Below are 16,131 nucleotides of genomic sequence, written 5' to 3'. Positions count from 1 at the left end.
CCACCCGACAGGATCCACCCTCTCCTTTTCCCGAAGGGTCTTGAAATGCTCTAGTACCTCCTCTCTCTCTGTTAATTACTTCGAATATTTCACAGTACTTCACTCAGTTCTCTATGTCTGTGTTGTCCTTTTACATTGTGAAGACTAATGCAAAGTACTCATGGACTGTGCCTACGTTTTCCAGGTGCACACACAGATTACCTCAATGGTCTCAAACGGACCTTACTCTACCTCCAGCTATTTTTTTGCTCTTCATACTTTTTTTTAAAATCCTTTAGATTTTCCTTTATTCTACCCTCCAATCTTCTTCAAGCACTCTTTCTTTTATTTTCAAGCTCCCCTCTGCACTTTATATACTCCATTGTGATCCCTTGATATCGTTTATTAAAATTTACTCATAGGATGTGGGCATTGCTGGGCTTTTATTGCCCATCCCGAGTTGCTCTTTCAGAAGGTGGCTGTGAGTTGCTTTCTTGTACTGCTGCAATCTATCTGGTTCAAGTACACCCACAATGTTGTTCTGGACCGAGTTCCAGTATTTTGACCCAGTGACACTGAAGGAATGGCAATGTATTCCTGAGTCAGGATCATGAGTGGCTTGGAGGGGAACTTGCAAGGGGGTGGTGTTCCCATGCATCCCTATCCTTCTGGATGGAAGTTGTCATGGGTTGGAATCTACCATAAGCATCCCTTTCTTTCTTAATCTCAGCCTTTATGTCATGTGACATCCAGGGTTATCTGGTCTTAGTACCACACTTTGTCTTTACAGGAACATATATGTCCTGTATTCTCATTATTTCCTCATTGAATGCCTCCCACTGCTCTGACAGTTTTATCTGCAAGTAACTGCTCCCAGTCCACTTGGGCCAAATCATATCTCATTCTCTAATCTTACTTAGATCCTTACAACTGAATGAATCTAAATAACGTTTCAAACAAGCCATTCTCCATACTGTGGATGTGCAACCACTGTCCAACACAACGTAATTAACCCATGACTAATTCGCTCATTACTGGACTGAATCTTCTTGTGACCAGTATAATTCCCTCAGACTAATCAATATTGTTATTTTCCCCTTTCTGAACCTTCCATGGCATGCTTCACCTCAAATTCTGTCACTGTATTTTGGAATACTTACCACATCAAATCTGAAATACCCATTAATTCCCCAGGCATTCCTGGGGTTCACTCTTCTGTTATTATTACTCATTCCCATTGTCTGCCAGTTCATCCAAAAAAGATCTCCACTGCTTTTCTTTTGCCTCTTGTATTGACATCAGTTTCCCACACTGAATCCTCCATCCCTGTGCCACTGCCAAATGTGTTATTCCCCTAGATTTTTTTTCAAGCTTCATACATCTGCTCCGAAAGTGTGTCTTCTGACAATCTAACTCCAGTTACAAACAGGTACCTGTCCATGACACTTTTGCACGATCCAACAATTTGAAAGCAAGAACAGAACCAGGAATTTCCAAATAGAATTTCTGCAATCTTGTACATAGTCTGTTAAATTCCATGATATATTCTTCCATGAAATAGCCATTCATCTATCTAAATTTTTCCAGGGCTGACTGGACCGTATATGCTTTTAAGACATCTATGTTACGAATATTGTCAATAAATTTTAATAGAATTTCAAAACCTTCCTCAGTGTCCAACTGACAAGCTTCTGTCTCAAAGCTATTTTGCAACCAATTCCGCTTTTGTTTGGAAATGACAGGTCCAAGGCCGTTCCTTGATTTTTCTTTGATATGGTCATGACCAGTGTTCACAAAGCTACTTCACTTTTCCATTTGTCAAAAGGTTCAAAATCAGAAAACATTGGTGGGAAATCATACCCTGAAACTCAGTTTCAGCCATTCTCAAAAGAAATTCCAATTACAGTCTTCTACCTTGAAACAAATGTAGTTTCTAATCTTCACTTTTACGCAACCATCTTCTGCTACTGTGTTAAATGTATCCATGCCAGATAATGAAGTACAAAAGAAGACATAGATATTTTTCTTGTTAGTAGGTTTATTAACAAGATGCAGCATTACAGATCTCTTTCTCCTAACCACTAACTCAATGCCCCAGCAACTTTACACTATTTAAAATAATAATTAAAACAAATCAAATCTAATTAAAACATAACAGCCATTTAAAAGAAATGCTTACCCACTTTAGATATTTTCTAATCAACCTGTTCAGTGATGTAGTGACACACTTCGAGAGCAGGTGAGATTTGAATCTCAGCCTTCTGGCCCAGAAGGTGTGACACAACCATTGCATTGAGTTTTTTTTGTATTACAGCAGCCATTCAAGAGATTCTCTCAGAATATTCCAGTATAACTTGGGTCTTTTGGTTAGGTCTACTGTACTTATTTTTAATCAAACTTTTTGGAAATGCTGTGAGACACCCAGTGGGTGTATCTAAACCTGGACCTTCTGGCTGAGTTAAGGACACCACCATTGTGCCACAAGAGCTATTGACCCACTTTATATTATGTTTAATGACCAATTGAATTAGTGCACCCTCACTTACTTTATGAATTAGTTTTAAGCAACCTGTGTTATGACACACCTCCGGGACTGGTAGGATTCGAACCCAAACCTTCTGGCCCAGAGATAAGAACACTGCCACTGCACTACAAGAGCCCTCCTACTAACCACAGCTCTATATATTTTCCAATCAGCCTGTTCATTGATGTTATCACACACCTCTGAAAGCAGATGGGACTTGAACCCAGGACTTTTGGTCCAGACGTAGGTTTATAGAATTAATTTGTTAATCAACCTGTCCAGACATGTGACACACCCCCTGGAGCAGTTAAGACTTGAACACAGGCCTTCTGGCCCATACTAGCACCGTGCCACAAAACACTCCCTTTGTGCTTTTTTATATCTAGAAGTGCTCTTACATTTACCAGTAAATCACCCGTGTTTTCCAATTGATTAAGGGCAATGCAGACCACCAAAGGTGAGGGTTTAGAAATGGAGAGAGGAAGAGGGCATATTTACTTTACTAACTTCACTAACCCAAATATTACCACATGAACCCACTGGAAGCAGTAGTGGCTGTGGACTATTACTATTAATACTACTTGCCTACTAATGTTTCAACCCACTTCCTAGCAGGTCAGGAGCCCAAGCCCAACTACTCATGATTCAGCATTAACAGGATTACATTTATAGTACCACTCAGTATGGGTCTTGGAGCAGGATGATAGCCTGGGGTTGAGACTGCTGCACATTATTGGAACTGTGTTAAACAGCTGAAAATGCATAGTGATTGCAGTGGGTGACAAAAGGCTACGATCTCCCAGGAATAACATCCTTATCTGTGATAAGCAGAAAAATTAGAAACAAAAAAAAACTAGAGTAACATTTGCAAATCTTGAAAGGTTGCAAAACAGGCCCAATAGTAAGGATCATGTCATGTTCAATACAGCAGATACTTGTACCCACTAGTCATCACAAAGACGAAACTGAAAACTGTCCCTGCCTCCAGGTCAATTGAAACTGCTGAAGTAAAGGATCAAAATCTGTAAGTGTTGTTTATATTTTATTGAAGCAAAAAACAGTTACAAAACAAAAATGGAATGCAGAGCACAACATTTACGAGGCACAACAACTGTTATTGCAACAAACTCTTTACCTCTGCTGAAAGAAATTAAACTTGTTTGTAGATGTAGCAAGGGTTAAGGCCACATTTTTGTCTGAAAACATACGATTCAGATGGAATGGAAAGGCTCTTCATTGGTGTCTGCAAGCTCTCTCCAACAATACTTATCTGAGTCTTTGCCAACATTTCTCTGAAAGAATTCTTTCTGGTAATGAAAGTAAAATATTTATTAAACACATTTATACTAACTTCTGAACAAAAATAATTGAGTATTTATAAATCTTTAAGGGCATTAAAGATGTTCCAGTTACAAAATGAAGAAAATCAGAAGTCTGTGGTGGCTCAGTTGGTAATTACACCATTATGTATGATATTGAACAAAAATTACACTCAGAAAGTCAAAGAGGTTTTGAGATTAACAACCCTTTTTCCCCACTGCCAATTATGAAAGCTCAGAGGGTAAATTGGACCTTGTGTGCCTGTTTTATGAGCATGAAATGGATGCAACACAGGCCAACTTTGATACCAACTTCCTGCATCCCAACAGCACCTGAAAGACCTGCTTGGGTCATGCTTTTTTTATGGATCCCTGGCAACTGCTAAAGTGGGCTATAAGCTCCTCCCATGTATAAATAAAAGCTTTAGGCCCAGATTTTTACTATAAAGATGGTATGGCTACCAATTTCAGGAAAAATCAATTTTCATCCCTGTTGCAATAAAGTCAGGGTCACAGACCCTGGTAGCAGAATGCAGGTGATAAGCTAAGTGCTAAGGCTGGCTTGTTAGAAGGTACTAGAAGCTTCGCTGGGACTTTGTCCCAGTTATGTTATAATACATTAGGCCCTCAATGGAGCCTTACCCCTTATACATTCACATCCTCCATCCATTTGCTTACATCATAAGCCAAAAGACTGTAAGAAATAGGAACAGGAGTAGGCCATTCGGCTCCTCGAGGTTGCTCTGCCATTCAGTAGGATCATGGCTGATCTGTCATTCCTCATATCCACTTTTCTCCGTTTCCCCATAATCCTTGATTTCCTGACCAATCAAGTATCTATCTATATCAGCTTTAAATATACTCAAGGATTCTGCCCCCACAGCTCTCTTTTGCAAGGAGTTCCAAAGACTCTCAGCCCTCTGAGAGAAGAAATTCCTTCTCATCTCAGTCTTAAATTGGCACCCCTTTATTTTGAAACTATGCCCCTCTGGTCTTAGACTCTCCCATGAAGGGAAACATCCTCTCAGCATTTATCCTGTCACACCCCTTAAGAATTCTACATGTTTCAATGAGATCTTCTCATTCTTCTAAATTCCAGTGAGTAGAGTCCCAACCTGTTTAACGTTTGCTCATAAGACAATCCCTCCATACCAGAGATCATTCTTGTGAACCTTCTCTGAACTGCCTCCATGGCCTCTTATACCTTCCATGCCAACTCATGCTCCCCTCAATACCCCAGCTCCCCCTCCACATACATCTATAGCCCTTTATAACCTCCATATCAGCTAATTCCCCTACCTGCCCTCCATGGGTCTTTACAGAACCATCGATACTTTATATCCCCATGCAAATTCAACCAGTAAGTACCCAAGGAGCCATTTGAGGATGAAGTAAACTTCTAAAAATCTAATATAGCTCTCAATTCACTGATTTGACAGTTAAAAAGTACTTTCTTACATAAAAGCCCATTCAAAGCCTTTTAAAAAAAATTTCAATTGCTTAATCTCATAATGACAACATTTTTTCTCCATACCCCACATGACAAACAGCTCTAAAACCTGTCAACCAAACTTAGAATCCCCTTGCTGATATAATTGTAACTTTTAGAAATCAGCCAAGCATTCATAAATGGGAAGTGTTAACAAACAACCATTAAAACTACTAGTACAGATTCTACACCTCTTGGCCTGTAAATCAAAGCAATGCAGTTTTTTAAAAATTTTCATTGACAGGTACAGCCCATTTTCAGGTTTAAAAGGCTAGTGATTTAAATAACTTCAGATCAAGACAGTTAAACAGACTTTATCTTCCTTTCAAGAGTATTTTCAACCACTCCATAAATTTATGGTTCATACACTGCAGGTTAAGGCCTATAAATATCTGGCAGAAATGCGGAGTAAGGGATACATACACATCCAGGTGCCTCTTGCCATTTTTGAAGTCCACTCAGAATTCTTAAACAGTTGTTACAGCCTAAAACTTACTGCCCAAAAACTATTTGATTAAACATTTCTGTGGAGCCACATAGAGCAAGAACCAATCCCACGCTCTATAATTGTGTAGTCGCCCCTGTCTCCATACCACCACTCCACTTTGCCCCTTCCTGGGCCTTACCACAGTACCACTATCTGTGAAGCATGGCAGACATAATTCACTTGTCCAAATACTTGTAAATGAGGCTCTCCTCAAGTGTTTTAAAAATATACCTTTACTGATTTCTAGGTTGCATTCACCAGGTTACTTGTGTGAGGCATTAGAAGATTGCTGTGGGAGCTATACTGTTGATAGCCAGCTGGTGAAGAAAGAACCAAAAGCCAGTCTTCTGAAAAGGTGTATTCACCAAGTGAAACATTGCAGGTATATATCTCCTGACTCCACTCTATTTTTGCATCAGTAAGCATCTCTTGACATGTGCTCAAGATATTCTCTAATCAGTCTGTTCAGAAATGTAATTACATACATTCTGGAGCAAGTGGGACTTGAATCCAGACTTTCTGGTTCAGAGGTAGGGACATTACCACTGCACCATGTAACAATACTATGGCTTTAAGAGGTGTATTTTGTCCTTTTATTTTATATGAAGAAAGGTTGAGACAGAGGTACCGAGCAGTCTGCTCAAAAACAATAAAGTAAACAGCTTGTGAGGCCTTGGGTACTTTTTTAAAGTTGGAACAATAGAAGCAGCCTGAATGTGTAGGGTCAAGCTCCCACAGAACCAGGATTTTTAGTTTTAGCTTCTGCAGACGCTGGGGTCTTGAAGCTGGATGTGGAAGCTCTTATTCGTCTCTCTGTTATAGCTAAAAGCAGGGATTCTCTTCCTGCTGCTAGAATTGCATGTGAGCCATCTACTTTACTGAATTTGCTTTTGCCAAGGGTGTATTTATGAGATGTTGCTATATTGGAACAGTTGATTAGTAGTCGTTAATACATACATTATTTTGTTAGGCATTTCGATAGAGTTACAATTAAGCCAATCCTTTTATTTTTATTTTGTCTGTATTTTAACAGTTGTATAAAAAAAAGTGTTTTGCTTAAAGTCGAGTAGTTTGACCAATCAAATTGCATCTGGAACACAACGCCTTACACTTACCTTTAAAATAAGAAACAGTTAGCGTCTAGACTATCTTAACTTATTGAGGGGTTTGGTCTGGTCCATAACAACCACTAGAGCCCCTAAGAAACCACGCCAAAGTCAGACACCTTATCCAATAAGCAATGCAACCCTCTATGTACTCAAAGGATTTTTTTCCTCATCACCAAACACTTGTGGAATTTTTTTACTTATTAACCACCACCAGTGGTTCTCCACGGGGATCGGGGATCGGGGATCGGGGATGGGGGATGGGGGATGGGGGATGGGGGGTGGTACGGTGGCTCAGTGGTTAGCACTGCTACCTCACAGCACCACGAACCCAGGTTTGATTCCACCCTCAGGCGACTGTCTGTGTAGAGTTTGCATGTTCTCCCCGTGTCTGTGTGGGTTTCCTCCCACAGTCCAAAGATGTGTAGGTTAGGTGGATTGGCATGCTAAATGGCCCATAGTGAATAGGGTGGGAAATGCAGGGATGGGGTAGGGGGTGGGTTGTTCTATGGAGGGTCGGTATGGACTTGATGGGCCGATTGGCCTGCTTCCACACTGCAGGGATTCTATGATCCAGTAAAACACCCGTATTCTCCAATTGATAAATTTATATGAAAAGCCCTAAGGGCCTAAATGTGCTCAAAAAACTATTTTTCTAATCAACCTGTTCAGAGATGTTATCACACACCTCTGGAGCAGGTGAGACTTGTACCCAAGCTACCTGGTTCAGAGATAGGGACACTACCACTGCACCACAAGAGGGCAAAACAGTAACACACAGAAATGTAATCGACAGGACTTGAATCTTCATGGAGAACCCCAACGGATTTCTAATCCATCGCCTTAACCACTCAGGCATGACTACAACCCCTCCTAATGTGCTCAAACAACCATCCAATAAATGCACTCCATTTGTACGTACTTGGCCTTAATCAAAACAATTCTGCTGGCATCATTGTTTGTTGGAGAGGAAGAGAGAAAATTGATACAAAACAAAGAAGATTGCAAAGGACAGAAAAGGAAAATCAGGTAATGGTCCCAATGCCAACAGACCTCATTTTCAAGCCATCCCAACTCTTTCCTTATCTCCTGTGCCCTGGAAAATTTTGCTTATAGTTTTGGAAGCACTAACCTAAGCAAAGGATGCTCATTGCCATGTATATCCTTCAGGCCATTGCCATACACATGGCCTTAGACTACTTAATCGATATTCCTTCAGACTATTGCTATGCTCAAAACTCAATATAGTTGTGGACCACTAGGAATCATGGTGGCCCACAAGCCCACAGCCACTCTACGACAAGCACTTACAAGGATTAAAGACCCCATTCCCACAATATGCAGAGCGAATGTAGTTTACAAAATACCATGCAACGACTGCCACAAACATTACATCGGACAGACAGGAAGGAAACTAACCATCAGAATAAAGAACACCAACTAGCAGCAAAACGGCATGATGAACTCTCCTTAGTATCGGTACATTCAGACAATGAAGGCCATTAAATTAACTGGGACAAAGTAACCATAGTAGCCCAAGCCAAACATAGACACACATGGGAATTCCTAGAGGCATGGTTCTCCACCCATACTTCAATCAACAAACATATAGAATTGGACCCCATATACGAACCCATATAGATCAAAACCGGAAATGACATTACTCACCATAATGGACTGGACAGTATAAATTCCAAGCGGAGTAGAAGAACATCGCTTCATCGGAGGCTCCACTGATGATGTCACCTAGCATGGTGACGAAACGTCTGAACAAAAACAAGCCAGCTTGGCGAGCAAGTCAACAACCTCATCCACAACCAGAGCTACAGATCTTTGCCAAAACTTCACTTAATATAGTTATTGGAGCAGGATAAAGGGAAAGTAAAACTCTGGAATATCAAAACTCTAGCACTGCAAGTTGCTGTCTGAATAAGTCTAGGAGTTCATTATCTCTCCTAGTTTCTTTAAACTATGAGATAGAGAAGAGGATCCAAGAAAGAATGAACAAGAAAATAAGCAACAAAATGGTACTCGTACCTGTCCATTGTCATTAACTTCGGAGTCTCTGGAAATGAAGCTGGGATAGCAGAGTTCTTCTTGGCAATTGGAAAACTCCCATCAACAATATTTGTGGATAACATTTGGGAGTTCCTAATGGATTGCAATATCAGACATTTAATCAAACAGCAATTGTAAGAACTTAAAAAATAACAGCAGGCGTCAGCTATAAGTATCAACCGATTAGGAGCTGCTGCTTCACTGGTTTCTTTCAATACAGAGCCTCTTGAACCAATCTGCATAGGGAGATCACTGGAGATACAGCCTGACAAACTCACACAGGTTAGCTCAATGGTCAAAATGTGTGATGGTGATCCAGATTTGGAGTGAACAAGTCAGACTCTCCAACTGTGGAGAGCCACTGTCCTAAGTTGTATAGTGAAGTTCTGGGAATTGACAGATATTTTGTGGCTTTGTGGACCACTGTTCACACCCTCAATGCAGTATTTAACCCTAAACTGAGCTTTCAACCTTTTATCCTGACTAAGACCACCTACTTGCACTTCATGTCACGTCGCCCATCTCTACCTCTGCCTCAGCTCATCTGCTTCTGAAACTCTCATCAATATCTTCGCTACTTTCAGAATCAACTGTTCCAATATTCTCCTGATTGCCTTCAGAAACTTCAGCTCTGCTCCCCATATCCTAATTTGCTCCATCCTCTTCCCCAACACCCCTGTCCTTGCTGAATTATTAGATTCCAGTCCAGCAACATCTCAAATACATTGCATCATCCCTCCCGATCTCTATAGTCTCTGACCTACAACCCACTGAATTCTCTGCCTTCCTACAAATCTGCCTCTGTGCACCTCAAACTGCACATAAAAAGAAGTAATGGGTTTTCCATGTTCCTCGTGCTGAATAATAGGGAAGGTGTTGGTTTGCTGAGTTGGCTGGACAGCTGGTTTGTAATACAGAGTGATGCCAACAGTGTGGGATTAATTTCCACAGTAGCTGAGGTTACCATGAAGGACTCTGCTTCTCAAACTTGCCCCTTGACTGAGGCACAGAGAGACCTTTAGGTTAAACCACCACCAGTTGTCTCTCTCTAGTAAGAGAGTAGGACTGTGGCAACTTTACCTTTTAATACAGAGAGATCGTTAATGTAGTTCAGAGTAATACTGAATCCAGCTGCCCTGATGTGACTTTTTTTTTGTTTTATTTTTCCTGAAACTGTGTCCTGTGTTCTGATCTATGCAAAGTAACCATTGTGCTGTGAGACAAGGATGAGTTTCTCCTTTCGAAACTAGACACTTAAGTAGGACTAGTGAGACTATTGTTTTCAATGCCTGGGCCTCTCCTCCAGCATTAATGCATTTTAGTTTCACCATGTTTAAGAATCTGTGTTATAAATATCCTGTGAAAAGTAAATAGTCCAAAATCTATTTTTGTAATATTCTGTAAAATAAATTATGCGTGTACACTTGAGGCAACTTGCTACAGAAGTCTTCACTGGCCGATTGTTACTGTTAATTGACTTTGAGGCAGCTTCTTCTCAAGATTTCCCAGTGCCTCTTGAAAATGAGCTTTATTGCAGAATTCTTGTTGGAATCTCAGCTTGTACCTGCTGCACACAACAGCAGTGCTCTCACATAACTGTAGCCTGGGCACAGCATTGCTGATATGTGCAGCTGCACAGTGTGAACTTCATGTTGTCTGGCGCTCCACCAACCACAATTCTCTACTAACCAGAATTTCTGTAATTCCCTACTCCATTTTAGCAACTAGAAGCCATTCAGGTTATCCAGGACCAGACTACCTCCTAGGTCTCCTTGATATGGCTAGACAAGCTTCCGTGAGAGGTGGTGGTGGTCCATATTCATCGCCACCATTGTCATTTTTAATTTTTCTAATGCATGAATTATAAACACCATCTTGCCATTATAACATCCATTAACCAGAGAAAAGCCAAAGTGAGAAGTGCAAAAGTATTGACACTAGGTAGAAAATTGTCATCTGTAGATATATTGAAAAGGGCAAGAATCAGGAAGTTTTGATTAAAGAATATAAAGGTAAAGTCACTATAGTTCAGTTCTGTCAGAGAGGGACAACTGTTGGTGAGCTTACATTGAGGGTCACTACATCTCAGATTAGGTCAAGAAGGTGGGCCCTTCATGATGATCTCAGCCATTGCTACTGGTGTCACTCTACATTGTAAACCAACCATCCAACCAAATGAGCTAACCAACTCCTTTAAAGAGTGTGCTTTTGGTTCAACCATGATATATGATATCAGGGCCAAGGAGAATAATTGCTGAAGTATTTTGCTAGTTCTGAATCAAATAAAAGATGCCACCTGTCTTCATGAGCCGAGGTTAGAACAACTAGACAGTACTTTATATGATTTAATTGAAATGTTCAGAGGCCCTACCCCTTTTTTCTCTCACCTACATTTTTCTCTTGCCCAATGCTCATTGAAACAGCAAAAAAAATTAATGAAAAAATTAAATTGACTAAACCACGTGTATTTTCTAATTATGGCTTTCATGTTTTAAAGTTTATTACAGAATTGGAAGGTGAATAAAAATTGGTGAATGAAAATTGGCCGATCAAATGCTGCAGAGAAATACTTTGATTTTTTTAACAAATTAATTTCAGAACATAACATTGCCATTCATAAAATTTACAATACAAACGAAACTGGTTTACGTTGGTATGTTTGCCAGAATCTACTCTGGCTGGTGCAAGTGAATCTGGTTCTACTGGTTTTAAACAGATAAAGATAAGATTACCTCACAGCTGTGTACAAATGCTGCAGGCTCACTTAAAGTGAGAGCTTTGGTGGTTGGAAAATTAAGTGTCCTAGGTCATTTAAAGGTGTTACAGTTACCTGTAATTTACAATGTGCAGCGTAACACATGAATGGAAAAGACATTTTTCAAGAATGATCTTAGCATGTTTTTGCACCTATAGTGAAAGAACATTTTTTAAAAAATAGACAGCTTGAAGAGAGAGAAGCAACTGTAGAGCTCACCCTCATAAATCTGAATTAGTGAAAGGCAACATTTTTTACCAATTTCCTGTCTCCCAAAGTTAATATATTGATTTAACCTACCAGGGTGTCATCAGAATATGAAATGTTATTATACAAGACATTTCATGAGAAAGCTTATCAATCACGAAAGCACGATACAGAGCTTTAAATCTGTATGTAGCATTGAAGCAATTAAATGTGGCCTGTGCTTGGAAATCAGTGAAATGTGCAACACCGAGGAAAACTTGAGAAAAATTGTTACTCAGTGTTATACGTTCAGAAGGATCTTCTGATGAAGAGGATTTTGAAAGATTTAATGCAAGACCTAGAACAAATACATTATTGGAAATTATGGAAATGGTGAATGATACTCCTTCTACACATCCAACGGCAAACTTCACGGAAGTGAGATAGGACAAAATATTGGAGTTGACAAGGACGCTGAAGTGACATGTACTGTTAACAATACAATAGTTATGTGAGTGTTGTGAATCGTCAAAAGCCAAAGGAGGCTAATAAAAAGTTTTCAGTGAAGAGGAGAAAACAGGTTAATGTGACTTCAGCTTTTAATACTGCGATTAAATTTGCTGAAAAACAGACTTGATTCTGCGCAAGCGGTTGTGCCATTTCACATTCTGCACACTACTTTTATGCAAAAAGGCAGAAGGCAATTTGGTATTTATTCAATGAAGCATGCAGAACCAATCTCCTATGCCTTCTACATCTTTGGGGACAGTTGAAAGAGAACCTGAAGAATTTTTTTTTGAGTATCTGGAGATATTTTCTAATCATCCTGTTCATATATCTCATGAGACACCACTGGAGCAGGTAGGACTTGTGTGCTATATTAGAATAATAATACTGGGGAGCCAGGAAAAGGCAGAGGAGTTGAGCAAATATTTTGCATCAGTCTTCAATGTAGAGGATTCAATGTAGGATCCCAAAAATACTAAATAATCAGGGGTTAAGTGGGGGATGGGGGAGGATTAAGCAAATAACTATTACTAGAGAAAAATGGAGAGTCATACAGCACGGAAACAGACCCTTTGGTCCAACTTGTCCATGCTGACCAAGTTTCCCAAATTAACCTAGTCCCATTTGCCCATATCCCTCTATACCTTTCCTATTTATGTACCTAAATGGAAACTAATGGAGCTAAAGGCCAATGAGTATCTTGGACATAATGGGTTGCATCCTGGGATATTAAAGAAAGTAGCTACAAAGATAATGAATGCACTAAGGAAATTGAATCCTTAGATTCTGGAAGAGTCACAGACGACTGGAAAATTTCCAGTGTTACACCCTTATTTAAAAATGGAGGAAGACAGAAAAAACATCAGGCAACTTCAGGTCAGTTAGCTTAACATCGGTCATTGGGTAAATGTTAGTGTCTATTATAAAGAATGTAATAGCAAAGCATTTAGAAATGCATAATACAATCAAGTAGAGTCAGCATGGTTTCCTGAAGAGGAAATTATGCCTGAAAACCTTATTACAGTTCTTTGAGGAGTAACAAGCCAGGAAGCCAGTAGGTGCAATATATTTAGACTTCTAAAAGGCACACGATAAAGTAGCACAGATAAAGCAACTGGAGTTGGGGTAAAGGAGGCATTTTCACAAATGGCAGCCTGTAACTAGTGGAGTGCCAAAGGGATCGGTGCTGGGACCACAATTATTTACAATATATATTAATGACTTGGATGGTGTAAGTGAATATACTATCATTAAGTTTGCAGCTGACACAAAAATAGGTGGGAAGATAAGTGGTGAGAATGACACAGGGAGTCTACAGAGGAATATAAACAGGTTAAGTGATTGAATAAAAACTTAGCAGCTGGAATATAATATGGAAAAATTGAGGTTATGCACTTTGGCAAGAACAATAGAGCTGAATATTATTTAAATGGGGAAAGACTGCAGGAAGCAGCAGCACAGAAGAATTTGAGTGGATGAATCAGAAATACACTGGCATCCAAGGTCAGTGGGTAATAGGGAAGGCAAATGGAATTTTGGCCTTTATTTCAAAAGGTTTGGAGTAAAAAAAGTAGGGAAGTCTTGCTAAAACTATACAAGGCACTGGTCAGATCACAGCTGCAATACTGTGAACAGTTTTGGTCCCTACATGAGGGAAGGTATACTGGCATTGGAGGCAGTCCAGGGAAGGAAGAGAAGAGCTGAGGAGGAATTTTCTTATCTCAAAGGGGAGTGAATCTTTGGAATTCTTTGCTGCAGAAGGCTGGTGAGGTTGCGTAGTTAAGCATATTCAAGGCTGAGCTAGACAGATTTCAAATCATGAAAGGAATTAAGGGTTGTGGGGATAAGGCAGGAAAGTGGAGTTGAGGATTATCAGATCAGGCATGATCTCATTGAATGGCAGAGTGAACTCGAAGGGCCGAATGGCCTATTTCTGCTCCTATGTCTTATTACCTTACACATTAATTTATGATTTAATACACTGTTGAAGATTAGAAGTAAAAAGAATATTGTTCTTTACACCCCGTGGACCTGCACCTTCTTTTATATTTTATTCTTTGAAAGTTCATGCTACAAGTATGCTATACTGCATCAGGAAACATAACTCTCAGTTAACTAGCATTTTTGATTAACTGGTACCATCCAGCCCCCGTGCAGGCTGGAAAATAAAGTTTTTAATGTGGATCCTTTCATGGTTAAAAAACTGATGTCGTCAGTATGGACTGACAAACCACGTGTCTCTTAATTAAAAAGAAAAAGCCACACTTATGACAAATTAAACACCCAGTAATTTCTGATTTACATAAAATATCCCATGTGAGCCAGTAAAATTACTTGATGTTTTTAATGCTATATAGTTGTAAGTAGAGGTGTATGACAAAACCAAGCACATTGGAGGCAAAATACGGAATTTGGAAAATCCATTCTGTCCAAAGTATTATGTATATTTATTCATTGTGTGTATATAAGAAATAGGAGTCCATGTAAGCCAGTTGGCTCCTCGAACCTATTCTGCCTTTCAATAAGATCATGCTAATCCGCTATCTCAACTCCACTTTCTTGCCCTATCCACATGGAGATCTACAGCGCTGAAAAAGGCCTTTCCTTCTTCAGAAAGGGTCTAGGCCCAAAACGTCAGCCTTCCTGCTCCTCTGATGCTGCTTGGCCTGCTGTGTTCATCCAGCTCTATACCTTGTTATCTCAGACTCTCTAGCATCTGCAGTTCCTGCTATACCTGAGTATTCTAATCCAGATTTCCACCACCCTCTGGATGAAACTGTTTTTCTTCACGTCCCCTCTAAACCTCCTGCCCATTAGCTTAAATCTATGCTCCCTGCTCATTGATCCCTCCACCATTGGGAGAAGTTACTTCCTGTCTCCCCGATCCATGCCCCTTATTTTATACATCTCAGTCATATTCCCCTTCAGTTTCCTCTGCTCCAAGGAAAACAACTCCAATCTATCCAACCTCTCTTCATTACTAAAACACAATGAACGTTATATTGGGGAAGACACAATACCCAATATAACCCAAGTTAGATTTCCCTATAAACTGTAATTTAAAAGCTGATTTTCTGATATCTTTGTTAGTGATGATTATGCGTTCCAAATAAAGTTGCTTCCCAATGGTAATCTGTCACTATTGTCGGGGGTGGAGGGGGAGGTAACCTGGGATAACTGATATTTTTATGATTTTGGGTGCGTAAAATGATAAAAGCAATTATTAGCAGCCTTTATCACTGCACTACCAAATCATGGATTTACAACAGACTGTGTTAAATAATATATTACTACACCGAGCACAGAGGAATATGGCTAACAAATGTTGCAGGTCACATTAGCACATCACTACCACAAGACGTGTGTATAGAAACATAGGAAATAGGAAATAGGAGTAGGCCATTCAACCCTCAGGCCTGCTCTGCCATTCAATATGATCATGGCTGATCATCCAACTCAGTATCCTGTTTCCACTTTTTCCCCATACCCTGATTCCTTTAGCCCTAAGAACTATATGCAACGCCTTCTTGAAAATATTTAATGTTTTGCCATCAACCACTTTCTGTGGTAGAGAATTCCACAGACTCACTACTCTCGGAGTGAAAAAAATTCTCCTCATCCGAGTCCTAATTGGCCGACCCTGTATCCTTAGACAGTGACCACGGTCATCGGGAATATTCTTCCTGCTTTTATCCTGTCTAGTTGTTAGAATTTATGAGAT

At 39.9% G+C, this 16,131-nt stretch overlaps 2 protein-coding genes across 7 annotated transcripts in view; one reads left to right on the top strand and one right to left on the bottom strand.

Moving 5' to 3' along the window:
• Positions 1–16,131, top strand: part of LOC109923569 (LIM domain and actin-binding protein 1) — a 134,822-nt gene that overhangs the window by 81,228 nt on the left and 37,463 nt on the right. The window lies entirely within an intron of this gene.
• Positions 2,143–16,131, bottom strand: part of LOC109926356 — a 22,696-nt gene continuing 8,707 nt past the window's right edge. The window contains exons 4-5 of one of the 2 annotated variants that reach the window (XM_048618803.1): positions 8,942–9,055; positions 2,143–3,810 (exon numbers count right to left, since the gene is read on the bottom strand). In XM_048618803.1, coding sequence (XP_048474760.1) covers positions 3,654–3,810; positions 8,942–9,055 — 271 coding nt within the window. In that variant the 3' untranslated portion in view covers positions 2,143–3,653. The remainder of the gene's footprint in view (positions 3,811–8,941; positions 9,056–16,131) is intronic. The other variant, XR_007265873.1, reaches the window with a different exon arrangement.

Source organism: Rhincodon typus, chromosome 41 (assembly GCF_021869965.1).
Source record: "Rhincodon typus isolate 14 chromosome 41, sRhiTyp1.1, whole genome shotgun sequence".
NCBI classification, from domain to species: domain Eukaryota; kingdom Metazoa; phylum Chordata; class Chondrichthyes; order Orectolobiformes; family Rhincodontidae; genus Rhincodon; species Rhincodon typus.
Note: the sequence above shows the minus strand (reverse complement) of the source record. Positions and strands in the feature narration are given on the sequence as shown.